This window comes from Staurois parvus, unplaced genomic scaffold (assembly GCF_062004578.1).
Source record: "Staurois parvus isolate SC_StPar_1 unplaced genomic scaffold, SC_StPar_1.0 ptg000292l, whole genome shotgun sequence".
Classification (NCBI taxonomy): Eukaryota; Metazoa; Chordata; class Amphibia; order Anura; family Ranidae; genus Staurois; species Staurois parvus.
In genome coordinates this window covers 4,860,177-4,887,289 of record NW_028318088.1, presented here as the reverse complement: position 1 = coordinate 4,887,289, position 27,113 = coordinate 4,860,177, and the positions used below count along the sequence as shown (strand labels likewise).

The window sequence follows — 27,113 nt, the reverse complement described above, 5'->3', positions numbered from 1 at the left end:
GGGAGACACTCGAAGAAGCGTTGTTTTAAACTGGCAAAGTGCATTATCTTTTTGTTCACTGGATACAGTGAAGTACTCCAGGTGTACGTTCTTGTTTTTTGTTGAGATTCTCATGGTGTTGGTATACTTATACATAAGCTAGTAGAATCTACTTGCACTCAGAAGGAGATGCATTTGAATGTTAGACAATTTTTCATCCATGCTAGGCTCTTTCACAAATCCCTACATGCTCTTCCTGCTTTATAATGTTCAGTAGGGGGCTGTGAAGTATGGTTTAACAAAATTTAACCCTGGTTGTACAGTTCATTATCAGCTGTAAACTAGATTTGAACATTGTACCAATAAAGGGTTAAAAATTTAGAAACTGCTCTCCTGCATTGTATGTTAAAGAGTTATAGCTCACTGTGTGTGAGGACAACACACTGTAAAGTTGGGTATAAACAATCAGTTTCCCGCATCCACACAAGTGATGTGGATACAGGAATCTCCCATGCTGCGCTATTATATTCTGACTGCAGAGACTGGCTTCTGCTGAACAGAGAAGGGTACACAGGGACCTAAATTTGGACAGTTCCTGCTGAGCTGGATGAATTTTGATATGGGTGCACCCAGCTTAACACTGTCCAGAAATTGTTAGAACTAACCAGAAAACCTTCTCCTATGTCTAAAAGGTATGAAAAATATTTTAAATTACATTTTTAAGTATGCTTTGTATGCTTAGAGGAACACAACAAAAATGTAATGGGGTTTTCTCAAATTTAACTGCAAAAGTGGAAATACCCTTTTAAGGTGAGAACACTTTTTGATCGCTCCCTCCTGGCTCCCCCTATATTGGCTCCCTTTGGCCTTCCTTTTCTGGAGATTCGGAAGCACCGGAAGTTTTTATCTTCCAATGCATGGCAGTTGGCTTTACAGGATACTTAAGCTAGCCATACACCATTAGACCTCTGAGGACTGAACAAGGGAATGCAATCCATTTGCCATCTGTGCTCTTCATTGTGGATGAAGGAATCTTCTCTGCCTGCATGCTCTGAAAAATGCATCACAAAACATTTACTAAGAACTAGGTTGATGTGAATTGTTTTGATCTGAAAATTCTGGTGGTCGTTCTCATCCAATGGGAATGAGAGTAAAGGCTCCAGGTTTTTTACCTTCATACCTTCTATGCAAAAAAAAAAAACCTGTGTGCAGCAGCCTCCCCCCAACCCCTAATACTTGCCTGAGCACCAACATGATCCAGCGATGTGCACGAGAGCCTTGGCTCTCCAGGGACTCTATTTCCTGATTGGCTGAGACAGCAGCAGTAGCCATTGACTCCTGCTGCTGTCAGTCACAGCCAGTGAGTAGAGAGAGAGGGGATGGAACTGAGCCATGGCTCTGTGTGTGTGAATGGACATGCAGAGCAGTGGCTCAGGAGCAAGCCTGCTTGGGTTCCCCATAGGAAGCTGCTTGCTGTGGAGACACTTGGTAGGAGGGAGGGGACAGGGGCACCGGCGGGGACCCCGAAAAGAGGAGGATTGGGGCTGCTCTGTGCAAAATCACTGCACAGTAAGTATTACATGTTTTGTTATTTTAAAACAAAAATTGCCTTTTAATATCAGATGAACTCCATCTTTGGTGCATCTAATCCTTCATATCTCAGGGCCTTTGTTGTAGTAGCATATGCTATATAGTCAGCACTATTGCCTTCTGTATTGGCCCTACTTTTCCTGTGGGTCACAGAAGTGCACTTTCTTCTGTGGTCTGTATTCAGTTTTAACCCACTGTCGGCCAACGTCATTCAGCCAGTCTATGCTCTGGAGAGATCTCAACTTTAAAGGCGGGATCCATCCAGAAGCCTGAAAGGCAGCTGACTTAACCTCACAGCGCACCACTGAGAGCCTGAGCCAGCCACTCTTGCCCCTTTCCACAGCCTGGAAGTCCAATGAGGACTGAAGGGGCAGAGCAGAGAGTCAGTGACTGACATTCACCACTCTTTGCTCACAGAAGACTGAGTGATCAGCTGTGGTCAATTGGTTGGTTCCCAGTCTTAGAGGTGGAGGGGGGCAGATGCTGCATCCATCTAAGAGTTTGACTTTAATCTTTTTAATGCCTATACTTCCTTACTCTTTTAACACTGAAACATAGACAAAAAAAAAAAAGTCTCAGTCTTGGTTTGTGTTTCTGAGTATAGAACTATGTTAGCTGTCTTTCTATTCCCAAACAACAAACCTCAGTTAATTATGATATAACATATTTAGTGGATGCATTTTATTTATTTTTAATACATCATCATAATCTGGTTACATCATTTTTTGGAGGCAGCTATCTATTTTAAAAACTGTTCTTTCTTTTTTCTTTTTGTGTTTTTTTTAGCACCATTTCCATGTGTTGCTTTCAGTTACAGTTAATCTTATGCCTTACAAGTGGCTGATGATGTATAAATAGAATTGTCTTGCTCCACTACTTCATCTCTGTAATTATGCTCTGAAGGACGAGGCAAAATGCATCAGAGTTAGGGCTCAGGAGGAGCTCAAGGCAGAGGCCGTTCATATTTCTTTTCACCTGTTGAGCTAGTGGCATATGGCGTCTCTCATCCCCTCATACTTTGTGCCAAGCATATTTGAATCCATTTACTGTTGACTGACTCTCTACCTCTGATGGAAGTCTTTGGACTAGTTTGATCTTATGTTGTAAGTGAGGTCTACAGAACTGGACACAGTATTCTAAATGAGGTCTAACTAAAGATCTACAGTTGTGTCCAAAATTATTCAACCCCCACTGAAATTGAGTGTTTTGGCCAGTTTGACATTGCTTTTGATCATTCAGTCATCTTGCTTACATTTACATTAAAGAGGCACTTTTAGGTCAGACAAATATAACATAACAGTTATAATGAAATAACCACAAATGTCTTTTCTGTGCTCACAGCATTATCAGTTTTATTCAACCCCCAAGTGACATTCAATCTTAGTACTTAGTACAGCATCCTTTTACAGTTATAACAGCTTTTAAACGTGAAGCATAGCTTGACACAAGTGTCTTGCAGCGATCTACGGGTATCTTCGCCCATTCTTCATGGGCAAAGGCCTCCAGTTCAGTCACATTCTTAGGCTTGCGCACTGCAACTGCTTTCTTTAAGTCCCACCAGAGGTTCTCAATCGGATTTAAGTCTGGTGACTGCGATGGCCACTCCAAAATGTTCCAGCCTTTCCTCTGCAACCATGCTCTAGTGGACTTGGAGGTATGCTTGGGATCATTGTCCTGTTGAAAGGTCCAACGTCTCCCAAGCCTCAGGTGTGTGACGGACTGCATCACGTTTCCATCCAATATCTCCTGGTACTGAAGAGAATTCATGGTACCTTGCACACGCTGAAGCTTCCCTGTACCTGCAGAAGCAAAACAGCCCCAAAGCATGATTGACCCTCCACCATGCTTCACAGTAGGCAAGGTGTTCTTTTCATCATAGGCCTTGTTCTTCCTCCTCCAAACATAGCGTTGATCCATGGGCCCAAACAGTTCTAATTTTGTTTCATCAGTCCACAGAACACTATCCCACAACTTTTGTGGTTTGTCCACATGGCTTTTGGCATACTGCAGTCGACTCTTCTTATTCTTTGGAGACAGCAAGGGGGTACGCCTGGGAGTTCTGGCACGGAGGCCTTCATTACGCAGTGTGCGTCTTATTGTCTGGGCTGAAACTTCTGTACCCACATCTGACAAATCTTTTCTCAGTTCCTCAGCAGTCACACGGGGACTTCTCTCCACTCTACGCTTCAGGTAGCGCACAGCAGTCGAAGTCAGCATCTTCTTTCTGCCACGACCAGGTAGCGTTTCAACAGTGCCCTTTGCCTTGAATTTGCGAATGATGCTTCCTAAGGTGTCTCTTGGTATGTTTAACATCTTTGCAATCTTCTTATAGCCATTGCCCTTCCTGTGAAGAGAAATCACCTCTTCTCTTGTCTTCCTGGACCATTCTCTTGCCTTCACCATGTTTGTAACCACACCAGTAAATGTCTAGAAGGAGCTGAGTATCACAGTCATTTTAAAGCTGCCTAATTGGTGCTTATTATGCTTGATTGCTGCTCGGTGACATCCACAGGTGTTTTCAATACCTGATGGAAAGCACCTGTATGAACCTCTGTTCTTCAGAGTGGTAGTCTTTAAGGGGTTGAATAATTGTGGCAATGAAGAAACCACATAAGAACCATTTACTACTGTATTACATAAACAATTGATGTCATTTTAGTTGCATTTGGGTAGTTACAACGTCCTTGTAGGATTTGATTCTGAATACAATTCCAAATGTACACTATAGTCCCTAAACCCCTTTACAGCATTGGGGGTTGAATAATTTTGGACACAACTGTATATTGAGGAATAAGGACCTCCTTCCTCCTACTGGTGATCCCTGTAGTGATGTATCCTAGAGTTCTCTTCAATTTCCCACTGCCTGGCCACACTGTTTGCTCATGTTGCAATCCTCTGAAATAAGTACTCCCAAATCTTTTTCCTCTGTAGTGCTGCCCAACACTGTACCTCCAATGATGTACTCCCTCTAGAGGAATTCTTTATCCCTAGGTGCATTATTTTACATTTAGAGATTTTGAACTGCAGTTTCCACTGCTTTGACCAATCTTCCAGATTTGCCAAATCCTGTTTAAGTTTACAGGCACCTCCCAGGGATATCAGCCCTATTGCACACTTTTGTGTCCTCAGCAAAAAGACATCTTTTACTCACCCACGCTTTAGTTATCACTTACATATAGATTAAATCGAACAGGACCTAGTGTAGAGCCTTGTTGTACATCACTAGTGACAGGTGTCTGTTCTGAATGAACCCCATTTACAACCACAGTCTGGTATCTGTCATTTAGCCCAGTGTTTCTCAACCTTTTTTCAGTCAAGGCACCCTTTAAAATTATGGACAGTCCCGAGGCACCCCATCCTAAAATAGGGTGCCTAAAGACTGTCCGTAATTTTAAAAGGACACCCCATTCTAAAATGTGAAAATCTATTCTAATAGTTTTATATAACGCAGCAACATCCACACATGTAGGACACCCAACATTAGAGGTGATTTATTCTTCTAAAGCAAATACACTTTTGCACACTGGTACTGACTAGTATCCCACTGTTTCTCTTCTCCTTCAGTTTTTCTCCATCACTGAGCTAATGTGACCCCAGCACTGATGGAGAGGGGCAGGGGAGGGTCAAACTAGGATGCTGTGCAGGCAGCTGACATCCTCTTTATCAGCTGGTGGCTAGAAGGTCGTAATGGTGCACAATGAAAATCTATGGCTTTGTGTAACTAAAAGGCAGGCTTCTTCCTCCCGCTGGCTTGTATACAAGTTTTGGGCAATTTTCAGAGATTTTGGCAAGGCACCCCTGAGGAAACCTCAAGGCAACCCAGAGTGACTGGGCACCCTGCTTGAGAAAGGCTGCTTCAGCTAACTGCAGATCAAATGATCCACCCAAGGGTTAAGTCCTAGCTTCTACAACCTTTTTATTAGATCATTATGTGCAACTGTCTTGCTAAAATATGGTTATGTCCACAGCAGCACCCTGGTCCAAAACATTAGTGATCTAGTCCTAAAATTCAGATTAGTCTGACATGATCTGCCTTTAGTAAAGCCATATTGCTTTGAGTCCAGCAAGTTGTGTGTTTTTAAGTGATCAATGATCCTTCTTTTCAGGACTGATTCCATTAACTTGACTATAACTGACGTTAAACTCACTGGCCTATAATTGCCATTTTCTACCTTGCTACTTTGCATGTGGATAGGTAACAATATTAGCTGTCCACCAGTCATGGGGAACTTTTCCTGTCAGAAGAGATTTATTAAAAATATCCGTTAATGGTCCAGATACTCTACCTCAAAGTTTTCTTGGAACTTTGGGATGAATACCATAGGGGCCCATTGCTTTATTAAGCTTTAACTGAGCCAGTTCCTCTGCTACCTCTGTTTCCACAAATCCTGAAAATTAACCATCATTACTAGAACTAATATGATCTCCAAACTTGTTATTGTAAGAGATTGTAACCTAATCCTCTCCTCCTCTCTACCTTGTCCAATGAGGACATTCCTTTAAAAAAAAAAAAAAAATCGAAGAATGGCAAAGGTTCTGAGCAAATGATTCAATGTGTTCAGCATACAGAAAGTAAGTCACTTGAGTCAGCTAGTCCCTTCACTGCACTCAAAGAGAATCCTTTTATATTGTAAGTAATTACATATTTTGGGTTATCACTGCAGTGATCATCTTAAAATATTTTCAGATATGACATTCACTATTTGCTTTCTCACATTTTTGTTACAGTATTCGTTTGGAAATTGGCCACTATAGGTGAATGTCTAGAGCAGTGGTTCTCAACCTTTCTAATGCCGCGACCCCTTAATACAGTTCCTCATGTTGTGGTGACCCCCAACCATAAAATTATTTTCGTTGCTACTTCATAACTGTAATTTTGCAGTGGGAGGACTAGTGCCACATCATTGGTGTCAGTGGAAGGAGTAGTGCCCCATCACTGATGTCAGTGGGATGAATAGTGCCCCATCGTTGATGTCAGTGGGAGGAATAGTGCCCCATCGTTGGTGTCAGTGGGGGGAATAGTGCCCCATCGTTGGTGTCAGTGGGGGGAATAGTGCCCCATCGTTGGTGTCAGTGGGGGGAATAGTGCCCCATCGTTGGTGTCAGTGGGGGGAATAGTGCCCCATCGTTGGTGTCAGTGGGGGGAATAGTGCCCCATCGTTGGTGTCATTGGGAGGAATAGTGCCCCATCATTGGTGTCAGTGGGAGGAATAGTGCCCCATCATTGGTGTCAGTGGGAGGAATAGTGCCCCATCATTGGTGTCAGTGGGAGGAATAGTGCCCCATCATTGGTGTCAGTGGGAGGAATAGTGCCCCATCATTGGTGTCAGTGGGAGGAATAGTGCCCCATCATTGGTGTCAGTGGGGGGAATAGTGCCCCATCATTGGTGTCAGTGGGAGGAATAGTGCCCCATCATTGGTGTCAGTGGGGGGAATAGTGCCCCATCATTGGTGTCAGTGGGGGGAATAGTGCCCCATCATTGGTGTCAGTGGGGGGAATAGTGCCCCATCATTGGTGTCAGTGGGGGGAATAGTGCCCCATCATTGGTGTCAGTGGGGGGAATAGTGCCCCATCATTGGTGTCAGTGGGGGGAATAGTGCCCCATCATTGGTGTCAGTGGGGGGAATAGTGCCCCATCATTGGTGTCAGTGGGGGGAATAGAGCCCCATCATTGGTGTCAGTGGGGGGAATAGTGCCCCATCATTGGTTTCAGTGGGGGGAATAGTGCCCCATCATTGGTGTCAGTGGGAGGAATAGTGCCCCATCATTGGTGTCAGTGGGAGGAATAGTGCCCCATCATTGATGTCAGTGTGGTGGAGGGGGAAATAGTGCCCCATCTTTGGGGTCAGGGGGGGGAATAGTGCCCCATCGTTGGTGTCGGTGGGGGGAGGAATAGTGCCCCATTCTTGGTGTCAGTGGGGGGGAGGAATAGTGCCCCATCGTTGGTGTCAGTGGGGGGGGAGGAATAGTGCCCCATCATTGGTGTCAGTGCGGGGGGGGGGGAGGAAATAGTGCCCCATCATTGGTGTCAGTGGGAGAAATAGTGCCCCATTGTTGGTATTAGTCACACAAATGATGGGGCACTATTCCTCCCACTGACACCAATGATACTTACCTTGCTGACCCCTGCTCCAGCCTGGGCTCGCTCTCTCACTTACCTGTCAGCTGTCTTCCTTCTCTGGCCGCTCTCCTCTTCACTTACTCCGGCAGTTCCCTCGATCTTCTTAGATCTACGCGCGCTGCCGCTCGGCTCCTCCTCTCCAAGCTCCACCTCCTCGCCGGTGATTGGCCGCCTGTGTGCCTTTCCTGAGCTACAGTTCCGGTGGCCAATCAGCGGCGAGGAGGCGGAGTTGTTGAGGGATCCCGGAGGTGTGGCCAGGTGACAGGGCAGCGTGTCATCCCGCCCACACATTGACTGAGTCAGAGGAGCGGTGTCTCGGTTCCTAAGACCATCGGAAATATGTGTTTTCCGATGGTCTTAGGCGACCCCTGGGAAATGGTCGTTCGACCCCCAAAGGGGTCGCGACCCCCAGGTTGAGAACCGCTGGTCTAGAGGTTCATTGTAATTACATTAAAGATTGTCTAAAATTTGTTGACTGCTTGAGTAATCCCCTTTTGGGCTTTTTTTGTGATGCTGTGATTCTGCACACTACCTTTTTTAGTGCTTGTAGTTTACTCTAACATATTATGCATCTTCTTTTTTTTTTTTTCAAGACCGATCGTGCTTTACTTTAATTAATAGTAAAAATTTTGAAAAAAAAATGCATTATGCTGTAATTTTCCCAGTGCACGGTTTGATGTGATTTGTGCACCCCTTATACTGTATATTTACCCCCAAATCACATTAGTACACCTTCTATGTAGCAAAGTATAAAACTCAAAATGAATGTCTGTCTGTGTTTTTACTTGGTAGAGCTTTAGTCCCTTTTCAACATACGCAGAGGAAAAAAAAATGTTTTACCTAAATTGTTAATGTAACATTAGGTTAAGATTAACTTGGGTTCACAACAGTGTAACATTAGGATGAGATTGTTGGATTGATGAGGGCACAAATTAACACAACAGTGACTTCATCACAGGTTTGTGATTGCTGATAATGTTGAATGACCTTACGTTCACTTATGTGAACAATTAATGCATGTGCAGTGAATGCAAATGTCATCCAGATAATCAGTCCCCGTTATTGTAACACTGTAATTCTATATGGGAAGGAATATTTTTAGTGTGTGTGTGTGTAAAATTTATATTTCAACAATGTACATTTTTTTTTTTTTTACATGCACTGCAAATAGCAAAAAAATATTTTTAACCTACAGCTTAAAGTGAAACTACACTGCATCTGAACACCACAAACTTAAACGTCATTTAATTCATTTTTAATATCCAAAGCAAACTCACCAATCCATCCATGTGTCCATGCTTTTTTGGTCATGGCCATCTTCAGTAAGGGCAGATGATTCATGTAGCATTTACTTCCTGGAATCCATCTGCACTTAGCTCAGTAATGCAGGCAGGAGGGTGTGCTGTGAAAACCACCTCCTGAAGGCTCCTGGGACATATGACATAATTTGCCTAGGCCTGGAAACCAGGAAGAAACTGAAGTAATGTGTTTTTTAAAAAAAAAAAAGTTTAAAACAAGTAAATATGATATACTTTCCTATCTATTTACTAATGCTAGCTGTATAAGGATTAAAATAGTCAGTGTTGATTAAGAGAGTGAAGTTTGATCTTTCCAGAATGCTAGAAGCTTTTGCAACACTTTTGAAGTTTGTCTCTTTTAAGCATTCATTCATGTTTGTGAAGCTCAACAAGGTCTTTCACTTGTGAAAATGGCATTGTGTATTGGTTAGTAGTAACATGATATATTTGCCCTGCAAAGTCAAATGACCCCTTGTTACCTTTTTGTAGTCCAAAATTAGAGATACGGGACATATTGCACTACATAACTGGTTTTGAAGACTCATCGTTTATTTAAATTACATTTTATCACGCTGCATATATTTTATATGGCCACGTAATAAGGTTATTCATCTCAAAGCCATAAAATATTGTCATGAAATTATATGCAGCATGTTTCATTCAAATGAGTTAATTAAAAAAAACATTTAAAGCGGTGAATTCTAGTTTGTATTTAATATTATGCTTGTCAGTGGTCAAAAGTTTCATCTAAGAAAACTTAGAAATGCATACATTAAAAAATGGCTCACATTATAAATCAAGAAGCTAATAAGGTTTACTACGTGCAATAATAAGGGTATTAATCAAAACTGGTTACTTGAAGTGTTGACAACTAGCTGGAACATCTGAAGTTGTGTAGCTACTTGTGCAGCATTTCTGCACTCTTTATTGTACAGCCAAAAATAATAGAATGCAATTCATGAAGCTTACATCAAACTGTCACATTAATTTATTGGGAAACAAAACAAAATGTATCCTATTGCAGCTTACCTTTCATTCAGTGCAGTGCCTGCATTAGTTTTCATTTTTCAGGCTAAGAACATTTTAGCCCAGTATAGAAAATACCTGTTTTGTTTTGACTTGCCAGAAATATAGTGACCTTGTCACATCCTGCCTGTAACACACTTCCTGTACTAAGGTGACAATGCTCATTCACGTTACTGAATCTGTTGAGAAGCAGCATTGTTACTCAAGACAGGTAGTGTGTTCGTACAACAGGACACCTCATTTATCCTCCTCTCTGTAACTTGTGGAAATACGTTCTGTAGTCCGCAGAGAAACCTGGACAGGGCTGATAACAACTGTGCTTGATATTTCAATGCAGTACAGGCAGAGTGTACAAAAAGTTCCAAGCTCAGTGGATTTCCTGCAGGGTTACCAGATATTTTCTGCTTTGTGGCCTTTTGAATGCGACAAACTGGGGAAATGTGTAATTTTTTTTTTTTTGGCCACATATACACTTTTTAAGTAAGTCTTGTTAATGTTTTATAAGATTATGAAAACTTACATTAAGAAGTGTTTTCTCATCCATTATATTTTTTAGGGCTTTATTTGTGGCTTTTCTGTAGCCACTGGAGCTGCCTCGCGTTTAATCTCTGGCTATGACAGTTATGGGAATATTTGTGGACAGAAGAATGCACAGGTAGAAGGCTTCGCAAACAGTGGTTTAGACCATACCAACCGCAAGTAAGTAAAATGTATTTGAAAGTGTGTGTGTGTGTGTATATAGATGTGTGTGTGTATGTGTAATTTATTTACTAAACCTGGGTAGTGCAAGATCTGGTGCAGCTACACATGGTATCCAAGTTTGTTCAGTTAAGCTTTGACAAAAACCTAGAAGCTGATTGGTTTCTATGCAGAGCTGCACCAGATTTTGCCAAGGACCACTCGTGGAGAGCTTCAGAAAGACCTGGAATTAGCAGGTACAATTGTTTCAAGGAAAATAATAAGCAGTGCACTCAATCGCCATGGTCTGTGTGCACGCTTACCACGCAAGACTCCATTGCTGAAGAAAAAGCATGTTGAAGCTTGTTTAAAGTTTCCTGCACAACATTTAGACAAATGTAAAATAGTGGGAAAATATATTCTGGTCAGATGACACCAAAATTGAACTCTTTGGATGCCATAATACACACCATGTTTGGAGGTCAAATGGCACTGCACATCATGCCAAAAACGCTATAACAGTGAAGTTTGGAGGTGGGAACATCATGGTGTAGGGCTGTTTTTCAGCATACAGTACTGGCAAACTTCATATCATTAAAAGGAAGGATGAATGGAAAAATGTACCAAGACATCCTTGATAAAAATTTGCTGCCATCTACCAGGATGATGAAGATGAAATGAGGGTGGATATTTAAGCAAGACAATGATTTCAAACACAAAGCTAAGGAAACTCCTCAACTGATTTCAAAGAAATGAAAAAAAAAAAAGCTACAATAGTGGCCGAGCCAGTCACCTGACTTGAAGCCAGAAGAAAATCTATGAAAAGAACTAAATATCCGAGTTCATAGAAGAGACCAATGGAACCATCAAAATTTAAAGACTCTGTGGAAGAATGGGTCAAAAATCACTCTTGCGCAATGTGTGTGACTAATTTCTCCATACAGGAGGTATCTTCAAGCTGTCATTACAACAAAGGAAAGTGCAAAGTATTAAATAAATTTCAGTTAGCGTGTTCAGTACTTTTTCCCTGTGTCATGCCATTTTATTGTACATAACTAAATTTCAGAATTTTTGTTTTCTTTGTATGTTTGGTATGCATGGGTTGTTACCGACGTCATGAAAATTTTAAGTCAATAGCAACTTTAGAAATATATTTACCAAGAAAATTGGTGCCGTGTTCATTGTGTGTGTGTGTGTGTGTTACCAAGAAAAAATGATAACATGTGCAATACTCCTTTTTTTTTTTTTCTTTTTTTCACCTGCTGTGTGTGTGTGTGTATGTACATTATGTTGCCAAAAGTATTGGGACACCCCTCCAAATCATTTTGTATTTAGGCATTCCAATCACCTCCATGACCACAGGTGTAAAAAATCAAGCACCTAGGCATACAGACTGCTTCTACAAACATTTGTGAAAGTATAGGTCGCTGTGAGGAGCTCAGTGAATTCTAGCGTGGTACCGTGATAGGTTGTCACCTGTACAAGAAGTCCATCCGTGAAGTTTCCTTGCTGCTAAATATTCCACAGTCAGTTGTTAGTGGTATTATAGCAATGTGGAAGCAACTGAGAACAGCATCTCAGCCACCAAGTGGTAGGTCACATAAAATGACAGAGCAGGGTCAGCACATGCTGAAGTGCGCAGAAGTCGCTAACTGTCTGCAGAGTCGATAGCTAAAGACCTCCAAACATTGTGTGGCCTTCAGATTAGCACAACAACAGTGCATAGAGAGCTTCATGGAATAGGTTTCCATGGTTGAGCAGCTGCATCCAAGCCTTACATCACTAAGTGCAAAGCGTTGGATGCAGTGCTGTAAAGCACGCCGCCACTGAACACTAGAGCAGTGGAGGAATTTTTTTTCTCTGGAGTGACGAATCATGCTTCTCTGTCTGGCAATCTGATGGACGTGTCTGGGTTTGGCGGTTTCCAGGAGAACAGTACTTGCCTGATTGCATTGTGTAAAGTTTGGTGGATGGGGGATTATGGTGTGGGGTTGTTTTTCAGGGGTTGGGCTTCACCTCTTCGTTCCAGTGAAGGGAAACTCTTAAGGCATCAGCATACCAAGACATTTTGGACAATTTCCTTCTCCCAACTTTGTGGGAACAGTTTGGGGATGGCCCTTCCAACATGACTGCGCACCAGTGCACAAAGCAAGTTCCATAAAGACATGGATGAGCAAGTTTTGGGTGGAGGAACTTGATTGGTCCTGACCTCAACCCGATATGGGATGAGTAAGAGTGGGATGAGTAAGAGTGGAGACTGCCAGCCAGGCCTTCTCATCCGACATCAGTACCTGACCTCACAAATGCACTTCTGGAAGAATGGTCAAACATTCCCATAGACACACTACTAAACCTTGTGGACAGCCTTCCCAGAAGAGTTGAAGCTGTTATAGCTGCAAAGGGTGGGCCAACTCAATATTGAACCCTACGGACTAAGACTGGGGTGTCGTTAAAGTTCATGTGCGTGTAAAGGCAGGTGTCCCAATACTTTTGGCAATATAGTATGTGTGTGTGTGTGTGTGTGTGTGTGTGCAGGTGAAATTTTTGTGCTAATTCTTCCCCACTCTTTTTTTACAATAGCAAACATTTCTGGTTGGAGTTGGGATTTAAATTAAACCTCTTATCAATTTATAGGCCACTACTATTTGGCGACCTGGCCAAATAGTAGTGGCCTATAAAAGTGTTATACTAGAAGTGTCCTTTTTAGCAGCTCCATAAGTCAATCCCTCTCTCGTATTTCATTGATGTTGATGTATTTTTAAGTGCATTACTTGGCCCTTAAATCCAAAATATAATTTAATTGCCCCTAGTTGATGTAATCACAGCTTCTATATAATCACCACATAAATCGCCATGTGAGAACTTCTGGCCATTTTTTTTTTTTTCCTGTTAATATCTTGTCTAACATACCTCATACCTCCCCATTCACATTTTCTGTAATGCTGGATTGCGCAAATTACTGTGTGCACTGCTTAAGCGAATAAAAACACATTAAGATCTGGATGGTGTGCAGTGGTGCTATTAATTGTTACAGGCACACCTATGCACCTTAACCACTTGCCGACCGCGCATAGCCGAATGACGGCTGCACCGCGGCCGGCTAGTTCTGGGTGGACGTCATATGACGTCCTCCCAGAACGAGCTCTCCTGCGCGCCCCAGGGGGCGCGCACCCGGCGATCTCCGTGATCGCTGTGTCCTACGGACACAGCTGATCACGAGATGTGGTGAAAGGCCGATCCCACCGGCCTTTTACCACGTGATCAGCGGTGTCCAATGACACGCTGATCACAGGAAAATGCAAGTGCCGGTTCTCGGCTGCACTTTCCTCACGCTGTCAGATCGTGAGGAAAGTACTGCCGAGAACCGGCAGTTGTCAGAGCGGGGATCGGCACCGATCATCAGGGCACTGATGATCAGTGCCCTGATGATCGGTGCCCAGCAGTGACCCCCGCAAGTTCCTCCCAGCAGTGCGCCCACTAGCCCCGCCCACCCATGCCCAGCAGTGCCCCCACCTGTGCCCAGCAGTGCCCCCACCTGTGCCCAGCAGTGCCCCCACCTGTGCCACTCTGCAGTGCCACCTACCTGTGCCCAGAAGTGCCACCTACATGTGCCAGCAGTGCCACCCACCTGTGCCCACCCACCTGTGCCCACCAGTGCCACCCACCTGTGCCCACCAGTGCCACCTACCTGTGCCCACCCACCAGTGGTGCCCACCAGTGCCGCCCACCAGTGCAGCCCAGCAGTGCTGCCAGTCAGTGCCACCAGTCAGTGCCCAGGGGTTGTGCCAGTCAGTGCCGCCAGTCAGTGCCCAGAAGTGATGCCAGTCAGTGCCGTCTATCAGTACCCATAATCAGTGTCACCTATCAGTGCCGCCTATCAGTGCTGCATATCAGTGCCGCCTATCCGTGACCCCTAATTAGTGCTGTCTATCAGTGCCGCCTATCCGTGCCACCTCATTAGTACTGCCTATCAGTGCCCTTTAGTGCTGCCTATCAGTGCCCATCAGTGCCGCCTATCAGTGCCCATCAGTGCCGCCTCATCAACGCAAATCAGTGAAGAAGAAAAAATACCTGTTTGAAAAATTTTATAAAAGAAACAAATAAACTTTTTTTTTTTTTCCAAATTTTTTGCACTTTTTTTAATTTATAGCGCAAAAAGTAAAGCGCCCAGTGGCGATTAAATACCACCAAAAGAAAGCTCTATTTGTGAGAAAAAAATGATCAAAATTTCATATGGGTACAATGTTGCATGACGGCGCAATTGTCAATCAAAGTGCGGCAGCGCTGAAAGCTGAAAATTGGCCTGGTAAGGAAGGGGGTATAAGTGCCCGGTAGGCAAGTGGTTAATAATTCATCTGTGTTGCAGCATACCATAATGCACGGTAACTACTTGCCATGCATTGTGGTGTGATGCATTTTAGAAAAAAGGTATAAGCATTTTTTTTTTCATTTTGGTTTCTGTGTTTTGTCCATTAAAATGAATAAGGTGCTTTAACTTAACGCACATTATCATGCATAAAAATGTGCATTACCATAATACATACTGTGGATGTGAAGCTAGACTGACTCTTCTGTGTATTTTTAAATTGCTTTGCTGCTTCCCTTGTGATTAAGCTATTGTATTCTAAGCAATCAAAAAAACATGTATTGTTTTACGGTTTGATAGACACCCAAGATAATTACTTACTTTTCTTATTTGTTTAGGTACGTATTCTTTCTGGATCCTTGTAAGCTGGACTTGATAAACCGAAAAATAAAATCTATAGCATTGTGTGTTTCCCAGTGTCCGCAAGAGGAGCTTAAAACATTGTCTGATGTTCAGAAATTTGCTGAAAAAAATGGTACGTGTTCTAGATCATCTGCCTTTTATTGGAATCCGCACGTTAATAAGAAAACAAAATCTTTATTAATATAGCTAAAGGTTTTCATTGCTTTGGGTAAAGTAAGACCTGGGGGCTTACTCAAACTTTTTGTTTTTAGCTTTTGGATAGACTAAAGAGTACATTATTATGGTGGTGGTTCTTTTTTCTGTTAATAAGAAGAGTAATATATATTTTTGTGTCTATGTGCCATTTCCTGTCTTGAGAAATAACAGTAAGGAGATCCTCTTAGACAAATTACTGGTACAAATGCTTACTTTGGAAGATTGCTTCTGTACTCCTGATTCATTGACAAAAAAATACTTTTAGATTTTCTTTAAATAGAAACAGATTTTTTTTTTTTTTTTTAACTTTCAATTAAATTGCGTGGGCTGACCATACATGCCTAGGTCTCCACATGCAATGCTCCCACTTCAAGTATCCAGTGCATTAGGCAGAAAAGAATTGAGCTGTGTAGACGGCAGTAACAAATAGAGGCATATATTGCTACATAACTATTTTTTCCAACTTGAAAAATCTTTGGAATTAGTTTACAATCAGGATCTGTTCTCCATAGCATCATCAAACACAACAGCAACAGTATTTAATGCCACTTAGTCTGATTAAAACCTGTCATTTTAATGGCAGGTAGCAGCAGTGCAGTAATGCATTCATACTCAGTTGGCTGTCTCCCTGACAGTTTATTCATAGTGAGATAGTTGCCAATCTATAGCCTCTCTGATCTCTACTGTAGCAATCCCTTTTTTTTTTTTCTTGGCAGTTTCATTAGCTTGTATCTAAAGTCTCAAAATATGTAAGTACCAGCTCCACGGACCCATAAAACACTGCAAGGACTCTTTTATGACCCGCTGTGAATGGAGATGAATACATACATTTCTTTTTTACTGCTGTAGATGTTAATCCTGATGGAGAAATACAAAAGAATAACAGTCAGGGAAACAATTCTGGTCCATGCTAGTGTAAAAGTCTTTGCTCCAGTTCACTTTATTAAAAAAAAAAAAAGAAAAAAAAATGTAGCATGAGTGGTATTGTGCTAAATATTTTAGGTATTGACATTTTAATGCATTTCACAAATATAAACATCTATGTCCTCAAGTACAAAGATCAAAAAAATTAACTTCTAAAATGAATGACTGCTCTAAGGATAGGTTCACATCTATGCAGATTGCTTTTTGCTGCATTTTCCAGGTGCATTTTGTGGGGGGGGGGCTTTCTATACTTGTTTTTGATGCACTTTGCGCGACTGGTTGTTAAAAAGCGGTCGACTGCTGGCGTCCTTAACAACCAGTAAACATGCCCCAGCATTCCCCGGGTAATGGTGTCACAAGGGATGGGGTCAATGGGTGAATCCACCCCTAAGCTTATTAAAGAGCTGTCAGGTGGGAACCTTCGGGTCGGTGGTGGTGTTCGTCATGATTAACGTTGGATCGACTTCGGGGGGGGGGGGGGGGGGGGCAATTTAAAAAAATGTTTTTAAATAAAGGACTTTTGTCAAAAACTGTCATTTTGTTTTTATTCACCTTTTTTACACTTTTTTTGGTGATTGATTAGGGGTACTCATTCTCATTCACATAGGTGGGGTGGGATATGGGGGACACGTGTGCTCCTCCCTTTTTTTTTTTTTTTTGGCTTTTTAATTTAGCTGTGAGGTTCCCTTTAGTAGGTTTCTTGACTCATCAGTTTTTAACAAATTTAATACCGGGCAATTTTACACCTTCCTGCCCAGGCCAGTTTTCAGGTTTCAGCGCTCTCACATTTTGAATGACAATTGCGCAGTCATACAACATTGTACCCAAACTAAAATTTTATCATTTTCTTCACACAACTAGAGCTTTCTTTTGGTGGTATTTAATCACCACTGGGCTTTTCATTTTTGGCTAAATTAACAAAAAAAGACCAAAAATTTTGAAAAAAACACATGTTTTTCTTTGTTTCTGTTATAAAAGTTTGCAAATAAATAATTGTTCTTCATAAATTTAGGCCAATATGTATTCTGCTACATGTCTTTGGTGAAAATAACCCAAATTAGGATGTATTTTTTAGTTTGTAGGAAAGTTATAGAGTTCACAATCTATGGGATATATCTGAATATTGATCAATCCTGAAGTACTGACAGCCAATCTAATTTCTTGAGGTCCAAGAATGTCAGAACAGTACAGATATCCCCCAAATGACCCCTTTTTGCAAAGTAGACAGTCCAACGTACTTCATAAGAGGCATGGCGAGTTTTTTTGTCATAATGTTTCGGAAAATGAAAAAATTAGTTTCACTATTTTATTTATTTTTTTTTAACATACTGTCACCAGTGCAGTACAGCGTGATCATATAACTGGCATTGCGGTGATCAGGGACACTGATTGGTGACCGTATGAAAAAAAAAAAAAATATATATTTTTTTTTTATTCCCTTTTTATTAAATTTTTTTTTACTTTTTTCTAAGATTTTTTTTTTTCTTTTCATATTTCACTATGACCAAAGTAGTACAATGTTACCATAGTAACATTGTACTACTTTGGGGAAGTGATCAGTATATTTTTTTTTTTTTTTTTACACAATTTGCTTATAGCAAAGAATTACTTTGCTATAAGCAAGCATTTACCTGAATGACATCGATTCATTAATGGTTTTTCTTTTTTTCTTTTTCTTTTTTTTTGTGCTTAGCTGTGATTTGTCCACAGCTAATCACATGACATGTGCATGTGATTAGCTGTGACAATTCACAGCTAGACACTAGTATACAATGGATGGCATGAATGAAGCCATCCATTGTATACAACTATCATGTGACCTACTGTGATTGGTCACAGCAGGTCACATGGTACCAGCAACGGGGGCTGATACTCAGATCTGTCATCGGCCGTGTCCGAGGTACACGGCGGGTGACAGATCGTGCCGCTGCATGGCTCTGCAGGAGCGCAATCTGCACATGTGCGGGAGGACGCCATATGGCGTCCACCCGGTCCACTTTTCCACAGTTGCCAACATTTAAAAAAAATGTTTAGGGACACCTTTTTATTTCTGTGTCCAGAAAGCCACGTTAGGTGGAGCATGTACTTTAACCATTTGCCGCCATTCGGCCATAGGGCGGGCGGCAAATGGTTAAAGTACATGCTCCGCCTAACGTGGCTTTCTGGACACAGAAATAAAAAGGTGTCCCTAAACATTTTTTTTAAATGTTGGCAACTGTGGAAAATGCACATGTGTGAACCAGGACTTAAGAAATGCTATAAAATATATTAGAATGATTATTAAAATAACATTGTCTTGGTGAAGCCTATTGATTTTTGTTTACACATGGGAAGTAAGAATAGCCTGTTTCCCTTCCTTTTGTCAAAAGTAGATTACTGATTTTCCTTTTGCCAGTTGCCAGGCTCTAGCGTAAATGCTTTGGGAAATCCACACGTATTCAGACTATAAGTCATTGAAACTTCAGAAATAACTCAGAAGAAAAGATACTATTCGGTCAACATGGCATTCTTGGCAGACAGCCACAAGAAAAGAGGCACATGTTAAAACAAAGGCAGTTGTACTATTTGCCATGTGATTGGAATTGTGATCTTTGGTTGTGATAATCATGAGCTTTGCTTTACCTTCGCAGGGTCAAATCTTTGTGATTATGCACTATCCCCTAGCCAGTACACGAACAGTATGAAAGCATCATCTCTGTGCCCGAAGCTTCCAGTGCCCGTGAGGTGAGTTAAGATGGTTACAACCATTCTGTGTGATTTCAACCATAACTGCTTTGAACTTTTTTTTTTTTTCCTTTTTTTTGTTAACCATCTTTATAACAACCTTACAAATGTATTATCTCAGAATTATTATCATTATAGTATAGTGTGGGCTGGTGATCTCACGTCTGGCAATAGTAATGTCACGGGAAGGATTGACTTTTTTATTTTTTTTTATTTTTTAAGTCTTTGATTTTTAGTCATTTGGCTTTGGTGGGTAAATGATATTTATGCCATCAAAAAAGTTACATCCTGTTTGTGATACCCATCATCCGGAGCTGTTGTACACATCTTGTGTTTTATTCCTTTAATGAAATTAATGAAAGTGTATGCCATTACATACACAGGAAAGCATTTTGGATGAATCCTGCCTCGGCACTCAGAATTAATTTACTGGTGTTTGCAGTACAACCATGTCAGCTAACTTCCTGTTTGCTTTATATACTTACTGCGTGGTGATGCTCTATTCACTGTTAGAGCTTGGTTGTGGTAAAACTGATTTTATTAAAAGAACATCAGGTTGGCATAAAAATGGATGGTGCAGCAAAAGTTTTATATTTTCCATTACTTTCTCCTTAAATTTATGCATTGACAGTATGTTGCCATCAGAAGCAAATGAGAAGGCTAGAAACCTCAAATCCAATTGGCGATGATGCCAAATTCTGGTAAGCAACAACACATTAGGTGTTGGCTTCTAGTAGTATAAATTGTTCCAAAAATTGAGGTTATTTTTGAGGGAGAAAGTATTTTTATTCTCCAGGTTTCCTTAAGATTTGTTTAGATTTAAGCTTGTTGGAACTGCACACACTTTTTTTTTTTTTTTCTAAAACCAGTAAAAATATTTACAGCTGCCCATACATAATGCATTTAGTCTTTTTTGAAAAAAAAAAAAAACTTGAACATGAAATATTAAAGTTTTTGTTTCTATTCTAGACATACATTTTGGATTTTTAATGGTAAATGTGATCAAAAAGTAAATTTTTTTTTTTCTCAAAGTTTTTACATGACTGTATAAAGGATAAGTTCACCTTTCTTCTTGCAGGTAAAAAAATGTGCATTTATTCTTTTTTTGTATTAGGAGTCTGTAAAGCATTGCACCAGTGATCAGCAGATCTCTGATGCCATGCAGGTCACCTGCAGACCTGTTAGTTTATCTGCTTGCTCCTACATCTCGTATGGGCAAGTCAATACTTCTGACAGGAAGAATCAATAAACTCACAGCGCCGTGGTAGTTCATTGAAAACTACAAGCCGACAGCCGCTAAGGCTGTGCACACTGTGAATGAATGACGCTGCCATGTGGTTGGAGCTCCCACATGCTAATATGTTTTTATAAAGTGACGGCTGGTACGGGGAGCTTCTGTACTTCCGTTACTGCTGTCACTGGGAGGGGGGATATGGCGGCGGCTGCAGGATTGGGAACAAGTTGTGTGTTCCACCCTAAAAACGGGTGGAACATGTAACTTGTTCGCAAAGTTGAACTTATCCTTTAAAGTGAAAACATGATTTTGTGTTCTCTAAATAATCTATGCTTTTTTTTTTTTTTTAAAACACTAACCACATTGTCCAATTTATTGAATAAATTTTTCTGGAAAGTCAATGAATATTGTATCTGTGATTTGTATTGTTTTCCCTCATACAGTTGCACTTTGGCATAAAATTTATTTTTTAATTTTTGATACAAGGTAGATTTTTTTTTTTTTCCTTTTTATCCCATAGTATGTGTTGTGAAGCCTCATATTATTAGGAGTTGAGACCCTAGCTCACATAATGGAAAACGTCAACAGACAATCTTAACCCCAACTGTTTGCCAGCACAAAATTAAATGAGAATTTTCGCACAGACCTTAGAACTAGTAGAGTTCTATTTAAGATGTCTGAACTGATTTCTGATACTGGCAAAGAACAGATACTGCATTTATGCACCTGTACATTTTATTCTAGTCCTCCTTTGTTTTGATATTTTCTGTATATAGTATAGGGCATGACACAAAAAAGCACATTTATCGACCTTCTTTGCTCTATTGGCTGAGCTTCTGGCATGATTATAAACAAGTTAAAGTTCAGCTGCAGCACGCCTAATTCTTTCCTGTTGATAATATGATTTCAGCTCATCTTTGTAAAGCAAATTGATGATTGAGTTCTCTTATAAAACACTTAACATTTACAAATGCACATAGCGCAGAAACAACCATTGCCTGAAACCAGTTTTATGAAAACATTACTACAAATATTGGGGTGAAAATATAGATTTACATATGTTGGCTTTAAAATGTTTAAATACCAAAGTATTTATTTCAGGTACTTATATAGCGCTGTCAATTTACACAGCTCTTTACACACATATATATATATATATATATATATATATATATTGAACATTCACATCAGTCCCTAACCCTCAAGGGGTGTACAATCTAAGGTCCCTAACTCACATTCATACATACACATATTAGGGCCAATTTTAGACAGGATCCAATTGACCTACCAGCATGTCTTTGGAGTGTGGAGGGAAACCGGAGCACCCAGAGAAAACCCACGCACCCAAGTACAGGGAGAACATGCAAACTCCATGCAGGAGGCACCATGGTCGGGAATCGAACCCATGACCCATTTACTGCAAGGCAGACGTGCTAACCACTAAGCCACTGTGCCGCCCATGTAAAAGATAACTGGTAAATTGCTGGCACTATAATTTGGCTACATAAATAAACAAGATAAAAAAAAAAAAACATGAGTTATGTTTATGCATCCTTCAGTTTTTGTTCGCTTAGTCTTCAGAACAGTGTGTTAAGAAATGGCTGTAACAAATACAACTTTAGTTCATCAAAGAGTTCTAATTCTTAAGTGTAGTAATCCATGGCAACCAATCAATTCTTGTAATAGCCTGACTTCAGCAGAATGATTTCTGATTTATTGCTGTTGACAACCACGGTTTATTCTGTTGAAGTCAGATTAGTACAAGATGGTTTTTCCATTTGTTGCTGTTCACAATTTTTAAACTATATATTATTTTTGAATAAAGCTGATGGCCTTAAGGCATGAAAGTCAGTTTTCCATTAATGCTCACAAACTATAGGATACATGTATGGTATCCAGTCTGCGTGAAGTACAACTTTTACTAAAAACGTAGCCCCAATACACATAGATGTAAGTAAGAACCTGGGTGGGGTCTATCTTAGATTACAAGAATAGGAATGGTGGCCATTTTTTCATTTTTTTTTTTTCTTTTTAGTAAACATTTTGTCTTTCTGGATAATGGAGGGAAGGTTTAGAACCCCCTCTAGGCTTTAATTATGGTTTCTTTCCCTCCCTGGAGTGATTTGGTTTACTTTCTGCTTTGGCCAATGCCATAAAACAGGAATTTTGGGATATTGAACCCAGACAACAATTTAAACCATTTTTTGTTTATCTTTAGTATTGTTTGACAAAACACACCAAGAGTGATGGCAGTAAGAATAAAAATCAAAATTGATGTGTTCTGTACTGCTCTACTAAGGTAAAGCACAAAGAAAAAATACTTTCTAAATTGTGAGTCCTGTGCCTATTAAATTCGCAAACAATCTGTGCTCAGACATTTTGTGCATCCAGCCACATCAATGCCAAAAACAATCTGTGTGCGAAGTGTGATCCAATCCAGAATGATTCAAAGATGGCATGAAGACCACCACCAGAAACCCTTAAGGGTATGCACTCCTCTCCATAGATGGGCCTTCATTATCGGGGCTAGTAGACCCTTTAAAAAAAAAAATGAGCCAAGGATTTCAAATGGCCACTGCCATTTATTTATTTATTGGGCAGTGATGTGGTTGAATTCACTGAATTTTGAGCACAGATTGTTTGGGACTTTAATAATAACCATAGTGCTCACATTTTATGTGTTTTTATATATATTTTTATTGATTTCACATTTTAAATAGTGATTTGATCTTCAAAGTATTTAGAAAGTATTGTTTTTTGTTTTTGTATGCTTTTTATTAGTGGAGCAGCACTGAACACATCAGTTTGTTTTGATCTTTTACACTTTTTTGTGCTTGCAGCTTACAGGTATATTTTGGTATAGGTATATTTTGATGTGCAAACCTATCTTAATTTTGTGTTTTGTAAAAGGCTAGAAGTACATATTTTACATGCGAACCATACACGGTTTAATTTTTTTTCATTCCTTCTCTTCTTCAGATTTACCAAATCTAAATAATAAGAATTTCCCTACATTTTTTCATTCAGCTTGTATCCAATCAGGCAGTCCCTTTTACTATATAGATGTTGCTGGATCTAAAAGATTGTACAAATAGAATATATCACCAGTTTAAAGGGACACTGGCAATACTTTTGCGAATGCTGACTTTTTGGCTGTCATTTTGGCACTTTTTCTTCAAAGTTGTATGACTAACTGACACAGAAGAGCTATAGTTCTGACAACTTTTCTGTAACCCCCATGCTTGTCTCAGAATTGTCAATAAAACATGCCAAACGCAGGCACTGCCAGGCATCTAGCATTTTTAGAAGGTGGCCTGCAGTGGCAGCCTCCCAACTTCTCTCTTGACAGTCACTTTTAAGAGCCAATGACTAGAAGAGTGGAGAAACTATCACCCTAGCAGTTTGGTTCCAAGCATACAGACCCAGAGTGGGAGCACTACACGCGTACACTACTCCACAATAAAGGTGCACAAACAGAAATCTGGCACTGAGGAGCATAAAACTGAGATTCTCTCAGAGGCTGAAGGAAGAGGAAATAAAAAGGATAATGTGTGGCTTTGCCTTCACAAGTATTCCTAATTTACATTACCATTTGACAGCATTTGAAAAAAAATGGTACCCATGCCAAATTCGTGCATGAGGCCAGCCATTCTCAATCCTTTTTGTTTACCTCAGAGAAAGCCTTGAAATTTTCAGACCTTGAGAAACCCCTGCTAAAGCCAATGCATTGTTGGTCAGTGAGTAAAATACCTCTTACATTGGAGGTTAGTAGGAAAAATGTAGAGGTAGCATTCTGACCAATACTGTAACAGAGAGAGACAGCTAAAAAGATTGGTGGCTTCATGCAGCCTGCTCTGCCAAGTGGTTTTGGCCCCAGAACTATGCAGGCTCCATCAGACGGGAGGTCAATCGACCACAGCTCAAGGAACCTGTAGAAATCTCTGGGGGAGCCCTAGTTGAGAATGGCTGCATTAGACATATGAAAATAAAGGTTGTAACATTTAGAGACTTTAGTGCATGGCTTAGACTACCTTTTATTGTAGATGCTGTGGTGACAATGCAAGTCTGCTAGGTATTCTTTTATAAGGGAACCTAGAATAGGTTCCCTTATAAAGCAAGCCTAAATGGCATATAATCACCATAAATAGAAATATAAGTTGCAGGTCATGTGCTATGATTTTGACTTATAGAGCAAGATAGCTGGTTGCACAACAAAATAGTTGATGACACACCCTAAAACAACCTATTTAAATGTAAACCAAAAAGGCCAATCATACTGGCAGATACTTTTTCATCATACCATACCATCAGCTGTGTGATTGGCCCCAAATTTATTCTGCAGCAGGACAATGGCCCCAAGAATACAGCCAATGCCATTAAGAACTATGTTCAGTGTAAAGAAGAACAAGGAGTCCTGTAAGTGATGGTTTGGCCCCCCACTGAGCCCTGAAGTCTGTCCGGGATTACATGAAGACACAGAAGGACTTTAGGCAGTCTACATCCACAGAAGGTCTGTGGTTAGTTCTCAGAGATGTTTGGAACAACCTACCTGCTGTGCTTCTTCAAAAACTGTGTGTACCAACACTGTAGGTACCTAGCAGAATTGATGCTGGTTTGAAGCAAAAGGGTGGTCACACCAGATATTGGTTTGATGTGGATTTCTCTTCTGTTCATTTTACTTTCCATTTTGTTAATTGATAAAAATAAACTAATAAAACTTCTATTCCTGAAAGCATTCTTAATTTACAGCATTTTTCGCACCTGCCTAAAACTTTTGCACAGTATTGTATATAAACTACTACTACTGCAACCAGCATATAACCTTAACCATAAATATATAGATACACATCAGTATGGGAATAATGCAAGCTTTATACCATAAAAGGTTAATAGCACATACGCTACACCTAATGCACAAACCTGTAATATCAACAAAGAGCATGCCAGGAGTCCTGGTGGAACTGTGAACAAATACCCGGTGATAGACATATAGATATATATATAAAATTATAATGATACCACCAGATGAATGTTGCATCAAAGCCCATTTGCAGAAGCCCCTGAGGATGATCACAGTATGGCATCCATCTGGGTGATGAAGACCGAATCAATGATCATGGGGAGATCCTTCAGCAATTGTCTAACAAGCCCGTACAGTAATGTTCACCAGCAGAAACCATGGTATGACACTGGAACTCAGCCTGTAACTACCGATGAGCCGTTGGTTGCCTAACCTGACTTTGGTCTATGCTGGTTACCAAGTCCTGAGCAAATGCTGGCTATAGAATCCTAGATCATAGGGGACAGGATAAACTAGAATAACAGGAGCTGCATATAAACTCTGTTGCAATAAATAGGTTCACCTACTAACTTATAGCAGGGTGACCTCTACACATGCACACTGTGTCACAGACAAAACAACATGTGACATAACAACATGGGGACAGATGTACAGTGGGGATCGAAAGTTTGGGCACCCCAGCTAAAAATTTGTATTAATGTGCATAAAGAAGCCAAGGAAAGATGGACAAATCTCCAAAAGGCATCAAATTACAGATTAGACATTCTTATAATATGTCAACAAAAGTTAGATTTTATTTCCATCATTTACACTTTCAAAATAACAGAAAACAAAAAAATGGCGTCTGCAAAAGTTTGGGCACCCTGCAGAGTTAATATCTTGTACTGCCCCCTTTGGCAAGTATCACAGCTTGTAAACGCTTTTTGTAGCCAGCCAAGAGTCTTTCAATTCTTGTTTGAGGTATCTTTGCCCATTCTTCCTTACAAAAGTCTTCCAGTTCTTTGAGATTTCTGGGCTGTGTCACGCACTGCTCTTTTAAGGTCTATCCATAGATTTTCAATTATGTTGAGGTCAGGAGATTGTGAAGGCCATGGCAAAACCTTCAGTTTACACCTCTTGATGTAATCCCCCATGGATTTCGAGGTGTGTTTAGGATCATTATCCATTTGTAGAAGCCATCCTCTCTTTAACTTCAGCTTTTTCACAGATGGCATCAAGTTACCATCCACATTTTGCTGAAATTTTATTGAATCCATTTTTCCTTCTACTCGTGAGATGTTCCCTGTGCCACTGGCTGCAACACAACCCCAAAGCATGCTTGATCCAACCCCATGCTTAACAGTTGGACAGAGGTTCTTTTCATTAAATTCTGTGCCCCTTCTTCTCCAAACGTACCTTTGCTCATTCCGGCCAAAAAGTTCAATTTTAACCTCATCGGTCCACAGAACTTGTTTCCAAAATGCATCAGGCTTGTCTATATGTTCATTTGCAAAGTTCAAACGATGATTTTTGTGGTGAGGACGTAGAAGAGGTTTTCTTCTGATGACTCTTCCATGAAGACCATATTTGTACAAGTATCTCTTTATAGTGGAATAGTGACCACAACTTCAGTGTCTGCCAGATCTTTCTGGAGGGATCGTGCAGTCAAACGTGGGTTTTGAATTGTTTTTCTCACAATCCTGCGAGCTGTTCTGTCTGATATTTTTCTTGGTATTCCAGATGTTGCTTTAACTTCCACTGTTCCTAATGACTGCCATTTCTTAATTACATTCCGAACAGAGGATATTGACATCTGAAAACGCTTTGCTATCTT

The 27,113-nt window shown here is 40.6% G+C and overlaps 1 protein-coding gene across 3 annotated transcripts in view; it reads left to right on the top strand.

The window, feature by feature from the left end:
* SLC44A1 (solute carrier family 44 member 1) overlaps positions 1-27,113 on the top strand; it is a 182,359-nt gene that overhangs the window by 62,653 nt on the left and 92,593 nt on the right. For all 3 annotated transcript variants that reach the window (XM_089682620.1, XM_089682621.1, XM_089682619.1), the window contains exons 3-5: positions 10,572-10,714; positions 15,398-15,534; positions 19,172-19,265. In XM_089682620.1, coding sequence (XP_089538746.1) covers positions 10,572-10,714; positions 15,398-15,534; positions 19,172-19,265 — 374 coding nt within the window. The remainder of the gene's footprint in view (positions 1-10,571; positions 10,715-15,397; positions 15,535-19,171; positions 19,266-27,113) is intronic.